The sequence below is a fragment of the Scardinius erythrophthalmus genome (genome assembly GCF_964197995.2).
Source record: "Scardinius erythrophthalmus genome assembly, chromosome: 24".
Taxonomy (NCBI): Eukaryota; Metazoa; Chordata; class Actinopteri; order Cypriniformes; family Leuciscidae; genus Scardinius; species Scardinius erythrophthalmus.
Genome location: NC_138244.1, coordinates 3,236,900 through 3,253,932, shown reverse-complemented (window position 1 = coordinate 3,253,932; position 17,033 = coordinate 3,236,900). Strand labels below are relative to the sequence as shown.

The 17,033-nt window shown below is 37.1% G+C and overlaps 1 protein-coding gene across 3 annotated transcripts in view; it reads right to left on the bottom strand.

The window, feature by feature from the left end:
* The window catches only part of tmem117 (transmembrane protein 117), a 52,191-nt gene that overhangs the window by 14,368 nt on the left and 20,790 nt on the right, over positions 1-17,033 (bottom strand). For all 3 annotated transcript variants that reach the window (XM_081356460.1, XM_081356462.1, XM_081356461.1), the window contains exon 4: positions 3,837-3,936. In XM_081356460.1, coding sequence (XP_081212586.1) covers positions 3,837-3,936 — 100 coding nt within the window. The remainder of the gene's footprint in view (positions 1-3,836; positions 3,937-17,033) is intronic.

Sequence of the window (17,033 nt, the reverse complement as noted above, 5' to 3'; positions counted from 1 at the left end):
ATTTACTTTGTGTGTCACAGTGACAGTGTCAGGGTTATTATCATCAACTAAAACCAAATCAGTAAAACAAAAAATGTTTTACATGAACTATATTTAACAGCTGAAAATATATATAAAAATAAATAATAATTAAAATAATAAAAAATATATATTATTATTATTAAATAATACAAATAATAATAATGACAATAATGACAATAACACTAAAATGACTAAAACTTAAACTGAAATTAAAGTGAAAACAACAAAATTTTAATAAAAAAAATATAAAAAAAATATAATAGTATATAAATTATACTAAAACGGTAAAAACTAACTAAATAAAAGGTATTCCATTTCCAAAATATTTTCATGTAATAAATCTGTTTTAACTTTCTTTATTATATTATTTATTTCCTAATACATTTCTTAGTCAGTGCATGCTATTGTAAGAAAAATATATTGTTTACAGTCAGAAATTATTTATTGTCAATTAAATCAAATCATTATTTTAGTATTATTGAGACTACTATAATATTTTGAATTAACTTTTTTTTCATATTTCTTTTATTTTTATATTTTCCATTTTCATTTTAACTTTAGTCATTTTCTTGCATTTTTGTTTTCTTTAAATATGTCTATACAGTTTTTAATTTTTATTTCAGTTTTAGTTTTAAATGAAAATGAAAAGAGAAATGTTGCCTTTGCAACTAAAATTTTTCTTTTTCCTTAAATATTTTATTTCATTGCAGGAAACGTTTATTAAGTAAGGATTTTTTATTTTATTTTTAGTTTCAGTTTACTACAGTATATTATAAAATTAACTATTATAAAATTGCATTTTAAATATTTGTAAATCATTTTTTTATTTCAATAGTTATTTACCACTACACTTAGTTTTGATGACAAATTAGGATAATAAAATAAATAAAAAGTATCTTAAATAAATAAATCTAAATGAGTGCGGTCAAATCGATTAATCGTGATTAATTGCAACAAATCAAGTTTGTGTTTATTTAATATATGTGTGTACATATTATATATATGCATGTGTGTGACACACACACACACTCACATATATATGTATATACACATTATACACACATTACATAATCACAAACTTTTATGTTATAGCAATTAATCACGATTAATCGATTTGACCGCACTAATCTAAATCTATAAAAAAAACTTAGAATATGGAAAATATATTTATATGCATGTCATTATAATAAATGTACCTTATGCCATATACAAACCTCTAATCTGTGTGGTTTTTGCATCATCAGTGTTTGTCAAGTGCACTACAGTAATGCCCTATAGAGTGAGCGCACTGCGCAGTGAGCCTGTCTAAGGTCAGATGACGGATCCCTTCCTTCAGAAAAGAAAGACTGAAAACTGTGGGGAGGGAAAGAGAAAGTGAAATAAATCTGTAAATCTTTCATCAGGTCTCAGCCAATCCGCCGCCTGTGACGAGATGAAGGACTGAATTAATACGCCGTCGGTAATGTCTCGATTCAGCACTTCGAGACGCTCGTTCGCCCTTCGTCTTTCTCTTCTCTCACTCGTTCGTTTTATCCCTCTCTTTTTCTCCTCCTCTCTTCTCTTTTGTTCATCGCTGCAGTTTGAACACAGGAATACTAATGTCCCGAAAGAAACACACACACACACACACACACCCCCCCCAGCAGATCCGAACTACACCTGCACTCGCGTGTCACTGAGAAAAGCTCTTTGATGCCGGATGCTGTCGGAAAGATGTTTGTTTCCTGCGTGTCCTTGAGTGAACTTGGGAAAAACTTGTTTTCTCCGCCACGACTGTCAACATTTATAATAGTGCTGATAGTTTACAAACAGACGGTATAGAAAAGCTGAAGTACATACAGTGTGTCAATCAATTTGAGTGACAGCTGTCAGTTTAAACGTCAACTCTTGCGGTGAGTTAAAGTCAACATGGGTTCAAAAGAAGTTATTTAAATATATTAAAACTACTAAAATCACATATATAGGGTCTCATTTAAAATTCATGAATCATTTTCAAAATATGATAAATCAAAATGAATCACATGTATGCACATTTATACAAAACTATGGTGACACTTATAATAAGGTGCCATTACAGTGTAAAAAATTATGATCAATAAGTAATGACAACATATGTTTTTACTTTACTATAACTAAGTTATGCAATTTTAACTTTTTTTATAAGTTAAACAAGATTCAACAAATTTTTTTTAAATCACTCATGTAATTTAAGTTAAAATGACTCAAACATCCAACTTAATTGTACTTCAAAAAAAATTAAGGCAGCAACTTTTTTCTTAGTTAACAGCGATTAAATTTTTTTTTTAAACTGAATTAAAAACTGTTCAATGTTAGTTCATGTCCATTAAATAATATTAACAGATTTAACTTTTGATTTTAATAATTTATTAGTAAATGTTGAAATTAACATTAACTATGATTAATAATCGCTAATTATCATTGTTAGTTCATGTTTATGTATTGTACTTACTGTGAAGCTTTACCAAATGTATTATACAGTATGTAAAATTATTTTGCTGTTGAAAATAAAGTGTAAACGGGACAAAGCAATGCAACATTAATGGCTTCCAGGGTGAGTGAACATCATTTTAATCATATTTTTCAAGCGCTATTAATTTCCCTGTTTTGCGGTTGCAGCTTTAAGGAGGATATTATTGCTTTCTCGATGTGCCGAACTCTCTGTGGTTTTATCGCAGAGTTTTTGGGGCTAAACGAGGAGTTTGTTGGTTTAGGCGATCTCTAATGTCACATTCCCTCTGGGAACGTTCGCCGCTTTTCCACCAGAGTCAATTACCAACAAATAATTACAGGAACATTTGAGTGGCTCGTCAGACCCGGCGGGGAAGGTTCGTCAAGGTCAAGAATTCTCAGAAAACAATTTCATGCTGCTTTAAAGTTGCTACAGACAACATGAAATCAAAAAACACCATTTTTACTTTAATCAACATCCCTGGTGTTACTTGAGAACGATTCATTGGTGCACAATATTTTAAAGTTTTCTAAACTTTATTGCCAGCCTTTGACCTGAAATCCCCCTGATATTTTTTAAGTAAATATTTTAATAATTTAACATTTGCATGTTCACATTTCTCTGATGTGGGTTAATGGTCACATGACATGCAGCTAAACTAATAAAATAACACAATTTGTGAAGATAAACTAGTTTTACCTTGATTTTTATCGAGTTTACTGTACCTTGATAAAAAAAAAAAACATGGAAAAATCACTGAAATGCACAACTATAATTAGCATATTATGATATATAGCATATCATTAGTAAACCAATGACCAATGATCCATGAAATCGAAAATAATTTTCACTTTTTTTTTTATAAATATATTAATTATATATAAATGTATAAGATAATTATATTATAGCGGGTAAGCAAATAAAATACCACACTTTTTGAGTGTGATAATGTGTTTTAACAGGCATTTTCCTCATTAACACAGTTCAAATATATATATATAAATGCTTAAATATATATAATTATTAATTTATTAAAATAAAATAATTACAATTATAGCTAAACTCTTTTTTGAGTTTTGACTTTTTAAATTATTTATCAATTCTTTTTATTTTTTTTTATTAATTATTAGCTTTTCACAAGCTCGCAAACCTCAGTTTGGGAAACCCTGAAAATCTGTCTTTGTAAATCTTTCATCAAAATGCAAAACTTTCTCCATCAAGCTGTTCAACCACTCTCGTACAGAACGGCCATGTTTTACTCCACAAGTCGACCACGATCAATTAAGGAAGTGAAACAGGATTTGAGTGTGGTTTCATGTGGACTTTAAACAGGTTGTATTCTCACCATCCACGCGGTCACAAAATCCCCCATCCACGTCCCAACAGCAGCGATCTTCATCAAGCTCTCGTTCCTGATGCCCATGTACTCCGTCACCATGTGAGGACTGTGGAGAGACACACACAGGTTAGTCACTGTTGATCACATCATGAGGAGTGGCGCTTCGCTTCTCCAAACGCGCTTATTCGACGTGACATTCGCTGGATAAAGTGTTTTTTTATTTTTATTGATTTTAAAGAATTACAACTACAGTCGGGGAGTACATTGAGTAAACAAACAAACAAAAAAAGACATATAGAAAAAGTGACAAACTTGAAGGTGCTGTGTGTGATTTTTAGCAGCATCTAGTGGTGAGGTTGTGAATTGAACCCAACAGAAGTTATGGTGGCCGACAGGAAGTGATGTCGTCGTCTGAGACAGCAGAGTAGCCGGTTAAGCAATGAGGTTTCTTCACAAAGATTAAGAAATTAGGTTTAATTATTCAGTAAAACGATATGTTATTGCGAATATTATTGTAACTTGTTCATCATTGTGTCAGTGTTTTATTCGCTGACTTTAGCTGAAGCTTCTTTGCACGAAGAACAACATAGTGACGAAACACGTTTGTCTGTTCAGGGCCACCGTAGAAACATGTGGATGTAAGGAGACCCGCGGTGTGTGTAGAGAGAAATGCCTCATTCTAAGCTAATAAACACATAACACTTCATTATGTAAGGGTTTATACACCACTGAAAACATAGTTATGTACATGATATTGCATTTCTGTCAAGAGATCCTCCTAAATATTACACAGTGCACATTTAAAAGTTGAACAAAAATGTGAAAATGTTTACAGATTGAAACGCACTTTGCAGCTTTCTTATTTTTCAAACCCAAAATTGTATTTATTGTTGAATTTCTGATTCAAAACAAAGGCTTGTTTCCTCTAAATCTACAATTATAGATACAAAATCTAGCTAACAGAAGAAGCAGATTAAGTAATATTCCTTATGATAAGAAAAAAACAACAAATAACACATTTTTAAAGCACAGTTGAAAGCTGAGTGTGATGAGCCTTAATGAAGGAACAGAAATCTATCCAAAAACAAACTGAATGAGGACAATGTTTCTGGATAAAGTGTTTCAGTAACGCTAACGTCATCACAAACACAAATGAACTTCAGAGGCCTTTATAATGCATTCAGGGAACGAATGGCTTCCAGAAAATGATCCAAAAACACAGCCAAGCGTTCATATGTTGTGACAGCGAGCGAATGTAATCTTCTTTACGCTGCTTTTATGCCGTCAGAAGTGTTTACAGGCCTTGAACAGGTACAAACTCGCTAATCTGCTTATGCACGTCAGCTCGTGGATATCAGGCGGCGGGAAACGCTGAACAAGGCAAACTCTATTGTGGACAAACGACAAGCGGATTGGGTTTATGGTCTCATTCTGAACCGCGTTACGGATAATAACGGCATTATTCTGTAAAGGAGAACTTGTTTTAACGAGCTTTTCCTCATTAGCACCGTTCACCAAAGGCCTATGCTGAGTTTATATATATATGTGAGGTTGTTTGGCTGACGATAAAGTTGACCTTTCTCTCTTCTGACTTCCATTATCAATCCCTCTCTTTTTTTTACTCTTCTTGAAAGTTGTGAAAACACTATTGTGGAGTTTTTCTTTTGTTATTTGAGCGAATGGGAACATGTAAAATATGTTTACAGTGATCTCTTAGGCCCTGTCCCAAATGGCACACTCTTGTGGACTCCCTCAGAGTCCACACTTTGGTGACGTCATGTAGTGCAGACCTATAGGGCCCTTGAGTCCACGAGGGCGCATTGAGAGGTATTTTTGGGACAGACTCGATCGTCACACCGGAAATAACGGCCTGGTTGTTGTTGGACAGGAGAAATCACATTTTTGCGCTCCGACGTCTTATCTCCATGTCCACTACACAGTCTACTTTTACAGTTCTATACTTTGATATTGTGTATGCCACCTGGGCATTAGACAATAGATACATCATGCTTATTTAAATGATGTACCGTTGTACATAATAAAACATAATGTTCCATTTGAACTAACATTACAATTTTAACACATAATGAAAATGTGCATGAGTTTCAGATGAATTTACAGGTTTCAATATTCATACTATGTTTATATGACTCAGTAAAGCCCCGACATTCAGTTCTATTTATTTAATGAATCATAATGTGATCGTATTATTCAACACGCTATTATTATGTTTGAGACATCAACCACTGGTCGATGACCTTAATGTTTGTATAAACTGTAGGTAATAACTGGTAAAATGTACATCTAGGTCATAAAAAACGTAATATTTTCTTCTCAGCATGTCAACAATTATCCGTGAGCGAAATCTCCTCCCGTCTGTTGTCTGATTGGCGAAAGGATTCCTGGGTAGTTAAAGTGCGTGGAGCCTGCATCTATGCGGGCTTCGCTGAAGACCGCTTCAAGGGTACGTAGGGGGCGCTGCTGAGCACACTTCAGAGCGTTCAAATGCTGAATGGGACTCGTGGACTCTGCGAGCACACGAGACCAAAAGTCTGCATGAAGGTACAGGGCCTTATTCACCGCTATAGAAGTTTACACAACTGTGACGACTTCCGCTTCTGATAAACCTGGAAATATATACATATATATTTCTCATTTCAGATAAAGGTTATTTTATTTACAATTAAGGATTTTTACTATGAATTAAAAATTGCATTTTAAATATTAAATTACAAATTCCGACCCTGGTTATAGATCACCCTGTAAACGAGTCAAGAGCGAGTGTTTAACAAGCTCTCATCCTAAGCACGTTCATGGCTCACTAATCTACAACTAATCTGTAAAGCAAACGAACGCTGGACCCGCTGTCATCACTGTCTCATAATGCGTGAGATTGAATCTGTATTCTGTGCGTTCGAGCGCTTGTCCAAATCACCTTCCTCCCGCACACGATAAAGCCGCTGTGATTAGAACGAAGATTTATTGGTGCATTAAGTCAGTTTCACACACCCTGTGGTTGTGGCCCACGGCCAGCCTGGCCTCGAGTCCGCTGGGAGTCGTTCACCAAGGGCATCCAGCTGATCGATCATACGGGAACCGCCCGACGCTCACGGGTGTGTTAGTGTGTGGAACAGAGCAACTAGTTTAGGTTGGTGTGGTTTTACAGTATTACATGCAGGGGAATGGTGCGATATGGCAGTGGCTGAGGCACACTCTCTCTCTCTCTCTCTCTCTCTCTCATTAGTGTCTCATGTCTTCATTTATTCATTATGGCTGTGATTTTAATGCAGAACTGCTGGGTAACCTGACAGTCACATCAGCTCAGCAGCACAAATGACACACAGTGACAACATTCACAGATATTAAGTCTTTTTTTGGACATGCACCATAGGATTACAATGTTTTTGAACATTGACTATAGTAATGACATGTTTTTATGAACATTTCCTATGTAAATACCATGTTTTTGGACATGCACCATTGAAATACCACATATTTTTAATATGTTGCTATTTAAACATTTCCTATGGTAATACCATGTTTTTCGACAGGTAACAAATCATTTTTGGACATGCACCATTAAAATTCCATGTTTTTTGAACATTGACTAAGGTATTACCAAGTTTTTGACATGTTCCATAGTGGTGATATGTTTTCTGAACATTTCTCATGGCAATACCATGTTTTTTGAACTTTTACTATTGTAATAGCATGTTTTTTGACATGCAACATAGGATTGCAATGTTTTTGAACATTTACTATAGTAATGTCATGTTTTTAGGAACATTTCCTATGTAAATACCATGTTTTAGGACATGCACAATAGTATTGCCATGTTTTTTGGACATGTACCATTGAAATACCATGTTTATTAATCATTTACCAAGACAATACCATGTTTTTGAACATGTATCATGTCATATGAATATGCTATTCATTCAGTTCCACACTGAAGTTACATATCAAAGTAATATCTGATAACATCACTATACCATGATTTGACAGTGGATTTTAAAGTATATATATATATATGACACGCATACAAACATTTGAACCAGATAATGTTCAACAGCTTGCTCGTACACATGCGTTTTATCCAAACGATTCCCCAGAGTCTCTTCTGGTAATTATAGTTCTACAGCAGCCCAGTTTATGAAATATGAGACGCGTGGTAAAAAATGAGGTCACGTGTTGTTGATTCGAATGAGACGTTCCTGACGGAAACAGCAAGCCCTGATGAGGCGAGTCGCGCTGGGAAGAACATCATGTGCACAGACCCTCGTTCCTGGAAGTCGGAGAGACCTGTGACAAGATTACTGATGTGTGTGTGTGTGTGTGTGTGATGTGCTGGTATTCCAGGGATGAGGAGAGACGCTCCAGCCGTGAGAATTAATATGAATGATGCTAATGAGTCGAGTCTCACGGAGAACAAAACACAATAGTCATGATTTGACGAATTCAAACTCCAGTCACTGCTCAAATGTGCGTTTGCCTTTGGTCTATTTTCAGGCCAGCCGACGGTCTGATTCTGTGGAAACTCTCGGAGATGTTTGTGACAATCTCACCGGATTCGAATCAGGCACCGTCTCGGAAGTCACAAATCTGAAAGCCCCTTCAACATTTCTCACATTATCAGTTTATTCGCTATAGTTTAGAAAACGGTAATAAAATATGAGCAGAACTCAGTTGATATTTGACTGGTTTTGTCCGTCCTTCTGTTAGACTGTCTCACACATGAATTATGTTGAATATCTGTCAGCTGTTAAATTTAACTACACAATTAGATAATACCAGTTTAGCTCAACCAGTGACCAAGCAATGCTTCATTGTGTTCAGTCTGTGTGTAAAAAGAGCATTAGCAATTAAAGAAAACACACTTCAGCAAAACATGATCAGCTCAAAGTGTCCAATTTTTGGACCCAATTTTTTTTATAAATGTCACTGGTAGTCACTGTATGAAGAATTATTGGGTATAATATGTCACAGTTTACTTTATTTTGCTCTCCTCGCTTACATAAATGAACTACAGTGTCCTGCACACACTAGTGAAACTATCAAAAATGATATCTGGTGTCTGAATAATTTTTGGTTTGACTGTATGCAGGACTTCTCCAATCATTTAATCTGAAATAATTTAAACTCCGCCCCTTTTTTTTAGAATCAACTGCAAGATCACATCTGTTTTTGAGAGCCACGCCCACATCTCAACATCCAATCAACAGCCGATAGAACTAAGCCCCGCCCAACATGGTTTCACTCGGATATAAGTCACAATACAGAGGAAAAGATCAGTCGCTATTTCGATTTCGTCGCAACTTTAAACTAGTGTTTTACAATTGATGACAGACGTTAAATGTAATGACAGAATTTTCATTTTTTTGCCAAAATTATTCCTTTAACACGGCACATTTTAAATCTAGAATGCTTAAATAAAATCAGAATAGACTATATTTATATTCTTTTCAACTGACATTATTAATCCCTCCTATTTTCCAATCACAATCCAATCAATTCCTCATGAATAAGAATTGATTATCATTGAAAATCTTGTTTTACTCTGTTTCTCTATTGTAAGTCATTTTGGATAAAAAGCATCTTCTAAATGCATAAATGAAACGATGCCACATTACGACAGTCAAACGGTTTGTGAAGTTTCCGTAATGTGCATCTGATTATTGCAGCTTGTCAGATTGACAAGAACAAATGCAAATCAATAAACGTGTGAATGTCAGCGCTGTATTATTTGCTCTCATTTAGACGAGTTTCCGTTTGCAGTTTTAAAGCTGAACTGCAGCAAAACCAGAAACACAAAATAAACGAAGCTGATTATAATGAGGAATTAGCAAGTAAATGTTCCCTCTCACACAGACACGGATGTAAATTATGCAGACTTCTGCGGATCTCCCCGAGGGAAAACCTCATTCTGGACTAAAGGCGAGATTTGCCAAAGTTTTATAAGCAACAGCGAGTGTTAGATTAGACAGCTACTAGTGCAGAAACGGGTTGATTTATGGTACCAGCAGCTTGTAAAACAGCACTTAACGTGATGATCATGTTGAGCGGTTAGTCTGGCTGCTGGTAAACACACACACACACACACACACACACACACACACACACACACACACACACACACACACACACACACGTTTACTTAGCTATCTAAATGAGGACGTTCTCTAGACATAATGGTTTTTATACTCTATATTCTGTCCCCTTACACTAACCTACCCCTCACTCACACACACACACACACACACACACACACACACACACACACACACACACACACACTAACTCTACCCCTAAACCTACCCATCACACACACAACACACACACACACTAACTCTACCCCTAAACCTACCCATCACACACAACTTTCTGCATTTTTACATTTTCAAAAAACCTTTAATTACTTTATTTTTATGATTTACAAAAGGACGTCCCCAAAATATAGTTAAGTAGGCACACACACACACACACACACACACACACACACACACACACACACACTACATGTCACTTCCTGATGTACGATTCGGCCTATATGTGCATCTGTTAATCCCACGGGAGTTTTGCAGTTGTCACGGTAACAGTGGAAGCGGCTCGTCTCCAGCTGGGCTGACCTGTGAGAGACCGTTGGCCACGCCCCCTTCCACACCGGCCACGCCCCCTGCCCTACATTGTCCAACTGTTTTTTTTCCCCCAAATTGATTCTCTTCCAATTCTTAAAAAAGTGACCTAGTTTAAAGCATTTTGTTTGCCCATAACACATTCTGTCATCATTTACTCGTCCTAATGCTGTGCCATTGAAATACCACGTTTTTTTGGCATGCACCATAGTATTCCCATTTTTGGGAATTGAATTACTGCTTTTTTTTTACATTTACAATTGAAATGCCATGTTTTTTTGGACATGTACCATTTGAATTAGCATGTGTTCCCCATGTTATTACTATGTTTTTGGGCATGTGCCTTTGAATTACCATGTTTTCTTTATTTTATATTTCTCATGTTAATACCATGTTTTTGGACATTCACCATAGTATTAAGATGGTTTTTGGACGTGTACCATTGAATTACCATGTTTTTTGAAAATTGACTATGGTAATACCATGTTTTTTTGGACATTTTCCATGTTAATACCATGTTTTTGGACATGTACCACAAAATAATTTTTTGGGGGTAATCATGTACCATTGTATTACCAGGTTTCTTTTGGGCATGTACTATTGATTTGTTTTGTTCACCCCAAAATAAAACGCAAATGTCGGAGCAAAATCATATATATTTATCAGTATGAAATAATAATATGTCATGAGTCATTCTGACATATTAATATTCCTCAGATTTACATAGTCTAATAATTGCATATGGAAAGCCGCTACCTCCTTGACGCTCAGTTTTGATTTATCGTAACAATTATCAGAGAGTGCGTCTGATTTATTAGGTTTCGTCTGAAACCCAAGCTATTGATTAAAATGAAATGTAATGTTCTTCTTCTGGTAAAATAAAACAGATTAGCTCCATCCAGTCCTCAAGGTCAAAGGTCATTCTGGATCCATGAGCCAATGACCTTGCAATACCAGCCTGGAGATGAGATATTCTCAGCGCTCTGATATTGATTATGCGGTGAGGTGTCAGCATCATCACACCTTCAGGACCTCTTCGCCAGAAACACAACATTTATCTAGAGACCCAACAGGATTTTCAATTACACTGGACCCGTTACAGCCCAGTTACTGCCTACAAGTGCCAGACGGAAATACAGACACAAATAAACACTGAAAAAATCCACTGAGATTATTTACAGTGATTTTCTGTGATTGCCCAAGACTTCTGATTCATTAGCTGCCATAGGTTCATAACTAGAAGAATATCTCCACCTAATTCCTGAAGATCTTACTGCGTTTTGAATTATAGGAGGCACTTCCGGTTTGGGGAACTTCCATTAAAAAGATTGAAACGAATCATTTCAAATCATTAGGTTGCCCTACAAATAAAGCTGATCCGTCAGTTCGACTGACGGCAACGTAACACTTGGTATTTTAACGTGACATGTTATAACAAGAATATCTATGGAAAGAGCTCTTTCCAGTCGCTGCTTGCTTCACCTCATGATTATTTTATTTTTTCCCTTTGCATTCTGCTGTAAAAGTATGATAAAGAACAACATATCCTGCACATTTGTGGTCTGTTCTCCCGATTTAATTTACGATACATCCCATTAATAATTCACTGGAATGCAGGAAGAATCATGCGTTTTTTTTCCTCAAATCCTCACGTCTCTTTCCAGGTTTGTTTTCACAGGTAAATACAATTTATTATCTGTCAGAATGACAGATTTCACTTTGAAATAGTTAATAGTTTTAGATAATAAACATTTTTGATTAAGGCAACATATGTTACATTATACAGATATATTACTACAGTGATATTTAACCCATCCTTTATTGCTGTGGAAAGCATCACTTTTTGGGGTTATTCATGGTCTGGGTTTGAAAGGACCTTGTTGATGCTTTTACACTTAAATGTCCCTTTAATGTTTGATGGTTGAAGTGTGAGTAGAATAATGTCATCTTATAGTGACACTTTTTTTTTAAACGTATTATTGCGATCATAGAGCGAGCCTTACACTGACTGTTTACAGCTTAACGGAAGTTACACCCATAATCTGTGCAGTGTCATGGGCCGTAGGAATAAGGTGGATAAGTTAATGCATTGATAAATTGGGATGGATTCTTGTTGCAATGCATTGTGGGATTTTCAGCAATGTGTCTGATGTTACTGCACTGGTTTCTGTGTCTTTCAGACGGTTGGCGCTGTGACTTCTAATTGGCCGTGAGTAATGCGATCTGCACTCTTAATTAAATAACGCTGCTTAATTAGCACATGATGTATGCCTGTAACTGAGCCTCGATGGTGATGAGTTACAGGGACTGAACGCTGACTCCGCCCCCTCTCAAGGCCCCGCCCACATCACACAGGATGTAGTCATCATCATCATCATCTGTGCATCAGCAGCTGCAGTAATGATGCAATAAAGGTGGAAATTATGTCATAAAGGACATTATGATTTTTGAGAATTTGCTATGAAATCGTTTGGACTTCCGGACTCTCAACAGCCTTTTTATGACATGAAGAGAGAGAATGTGTTATGTTCATTTCAATCACAACCATATTGAGCGGCCGCCAGTGTGTGTGTGTGTGTGTGTGTGTGTGTGTGTGTGTGTGTGTGTGTGAGTGAGTGTGTTTACTTGTACAACTATAGTTGTGAGGACCGGTTTAAGTTTTATACCATTGGAGTGAGGACAAAGAGAGTAAAGCGAGGACATTTTGGCCGATCTCTCTGAGAGCCTTTAAGGGCCTGTTTGAGGGTCAAGACTTGGTTTTAGGGACAAGGTTATAATGAGGTCAAGGGTCGGTTTAGGGTCAGGGGTCGGGTTGCCTAGTTAGTTGAGATGGGTAAAGTTACGGTAAGCGGCTAGAGATTGCATTGTCTCAATGAATGTCCTCACAAAGATAGATGTACAAGAATGTGTGTGTGTGTGTGTGTGTGTGCGTGTGTGAGAGAGAGAGAGTGTGAGTGTGTGTGTGTGTGTGAAGGGGGAGGAAGCAGAACTGGTTGTTAAGAGTGTTATGTGGGGGTTTGAGCGGGTGTTATTGTGTGTGTGTGAGTGGGGGGGGGGTCACAGAGAATAAAAGAATATCAATGAGAAGCATGAGGCAACAGATGCTGAGAGAGACAGACAAATTCTGATTTGATTTCTATTTTCCTTTTGATTTGGGATGAAATATGACATAATTTCCTCAAACAAACAAACACAAGACAAACATATTCTACTGTATGTGTGTGTCTAACAACAGATGAATTAACACAGTAACCAGCTCTAGAGTAAGAGAGTAGTAACTTAGTATTGAACACTGTCATTAAAACAATCAAAATGTCACTAAGCGATGATCACAATAACTGTAGTAACCGTAGCAGAAACTGAGGTTCCCGTTGTAAACACACTTCAGATACTCTGAGGTTAATCTGACGTTTATTCTGAGAGTGAATCAGAGTCACAGTGAGAATATAATGACACGAGCATCAGACCCGTGTGTGAATGAGAGGGTTTGAGCCGCGAGCGCCGGGACTCGCACAGGTCGCCTCTCCTCACAGCTGTAAACAATCATTACTCATGACAGAGCCGAAAACATCAGACACCTGCAGTCAGAGAGATGAGCGAGAGACAGACGGAGGAGAGAGAGCTGCTCGTCTGACTGTACAACAGCGCCACCTATCTGTGAGAGGCCGCATCACACCTGTTCTGAGATCAACACACTCAAATACTGAGACAAACACATCAAAACTATCAACCAAACACATCAAAACCATCAACCAAACACATCAAAACCATCAACCAAACAAAAGCAATTAAACACATCAAAACAATTAAACACATTAAAACAAGCAACCAAACACATCAAAGCAATTAAACACATCAAAACAATTAAACACATCAAAACCATCAACCAAACACATCAAAACCATCAACCAAACACATCAAAACCATCAAACCATCAACCAAACACATCAAAACATCAACCAAACACATCAAAACCATCAACCAAACACATCAAAGCAATTAAACACATCAAAACAATTAAACATATCAAAACAATCAACCAAACACATCAAAACCATCAAACCATCAGCCAAACACATCAAAACCATCAACCAAACACATCAAAGCAATTAAACACATCAAACAATTAAACACATCAAAACCATCAACCAAACACATCAAAACCATCAAACCATCAGCCAAACACATCAAAACCATCAACCAAACACATCAAAACCATCAACCAAACACATCAAAACCATCAAACAAACACATAAAAAAAAAACATAAAACCATCAACCAAACACATCAAAACCATCAAACCATCAACCAAACACATCAACCAAACACATCAAAACCATCAACCAAACACATCAAAACCATCAACCAAACACTTCAAAACCATCAAACCATCAACCAAACACATCAAAACCATCAAACCATCAACCAAACACATCAACCAAACACATCAAAACCATCAACCAAACACATCAAAACCATCAAACCACCAACCAAACACATCAAAACCATCAAACCATCAACCAAACATCAAAACCACCAACCAAACACATCAAAACCATCAAACCATCAACCAAACATCAAAACCATCAAACCACCAACCAAACACATCAAAACCATCAAACCATCAACCAAACATCAAAACCACCAACCAAACACATCAAAACCATCAAACCATCAACCAAACATCAAAACCATCAAACCACCAACCAAACACATCAAAACCATCAAACCATCAACCAAACACATCAAAACCATCAACCAAACACTTCAAAACCATCAACCAAACACATCAAAACCATCAACCAAACACATCAAAACCATCAAACCATCAACCAAACCACCAACCAAACACATCAAAACCATCAAACCACCAACCAAACACATCAAAACCATCAAACCATCAACCAAACATCAAAACCATCAACCAAACACATCAAAACAATTAAACACGTAATATGTAATATATACACATTGGAATCAGTTGTTGAGTCTGAGCACTACTTGACACACACACACACACACACACACACACGCACACAGACACACACACACACACACACACACACACACACACACACACACACACACACACACACACACACACACACACACACACACACACACACACAAACACAAACACGTTTCTGTCTGAGAACTGAGAAGACAGCTCTAGGTTTCTCGTTCAGATATTTTGAGTCTGCTCTGTGAGAGCTGACAGATTTCGCGTTCTGCTCATAAACACACAGATTATGCAGCTTCGGATGAAATATTTTATGATCTGGTAAGAAGATATTGCTAATAGTTGCTCTGAGACTTTTTAAAGTCACTGTAACCTCAGCCATTGTTAAAGGGGGGGTGAAATGCTCATTTTCACTCAATCTCCTGTTAATCTTGAATACCTATAGAGTAATATTGCATCCTTCATATCTCCAAAAAGTCTTTTGTTTTATTATATTTTTAATTGAAAGATTGGCTGTACCGAGTCTTTCCGGAAAAAAACGAGCGGCTGGAGGCGGGCCGTGTGGGCGAAGCTAAAGATGTGCTAACGTGCCGAGCTAACAACACACAGAGACATTTGTTCAACAGTTTTACTCACCGTTCCAACGCACGACCGCGAACCTTTATCATTGTGACTGCTCGATCCTTAAGCATTAGACGATCTGCAAATCCGTCGATCTTTGTTTATAAAACAATCATCGTCGAAATGCAGGGAACAACAGTCTTGCACAACTCCGTTTATGCTCAGGAAAACAAACTCCATCCACGGATGCCTTAACGCCGGGTTCTTTGGGAATCTGTGCAGGGTTGTCTTGCTCTGGCAACCAAAAACACACTTCTTTGGTGACATTGGCTTCCCAAAAGCCGGGCAGGGCGCTGTGATGGCGAACTGCTTTCACTCTCTTGCTCTGGTCTACGAGTGCGCGCGCGCCCGCGATCTTACCGGAGAAGTGCCCTTAGGACCCATATAAGGAAATTCCGCCCTCTCTTACGTCAGACAGAGCCATACTCGAAAAAAACTTTCCGAAACTTGTGAAAAAACTGGAAGGACAATTTTTGGAACAAAAATACTCCTTCAAACGTACAACTTAACTTTTGAAACTTTGACCATGTTTAGCATGGAAATCCAACTCTTTAACAGTGTAAAAAACTCAGTATGCATGAAACAGTAATTCACCCCCCCTTTAAGCAACTGAAAGGTCTGAGAATAATGCCCATCTGCTATCTTCATATCTTTGTTCATCAAAGTTTTCGATGACTGAATATAACAATGAAGGTTTCTGGCCCTCATGACTGTATCGGATGCTGTCAAACTAGAGTCTGATCAGTCAAACTAGTGTGTGTTCATTCTGATCCTGCTTTTATGCCCAGAAACAATCGGCAGGATTGCCATGCGTTTAACCTTGAGAAGATGCATGGTGGAACGATCACTCAACATTCAGTCTCACAGAAAAATGGTGCAGTCGTTCTCCGACCAGTCGTCTGTAATGTGAAAGCATCAGCTGTGTGCAGAGCTGAACATTAGATGGCGAATCAAACCGTAAGTGAGGCATCCATCTTGTCGTGTGAAATT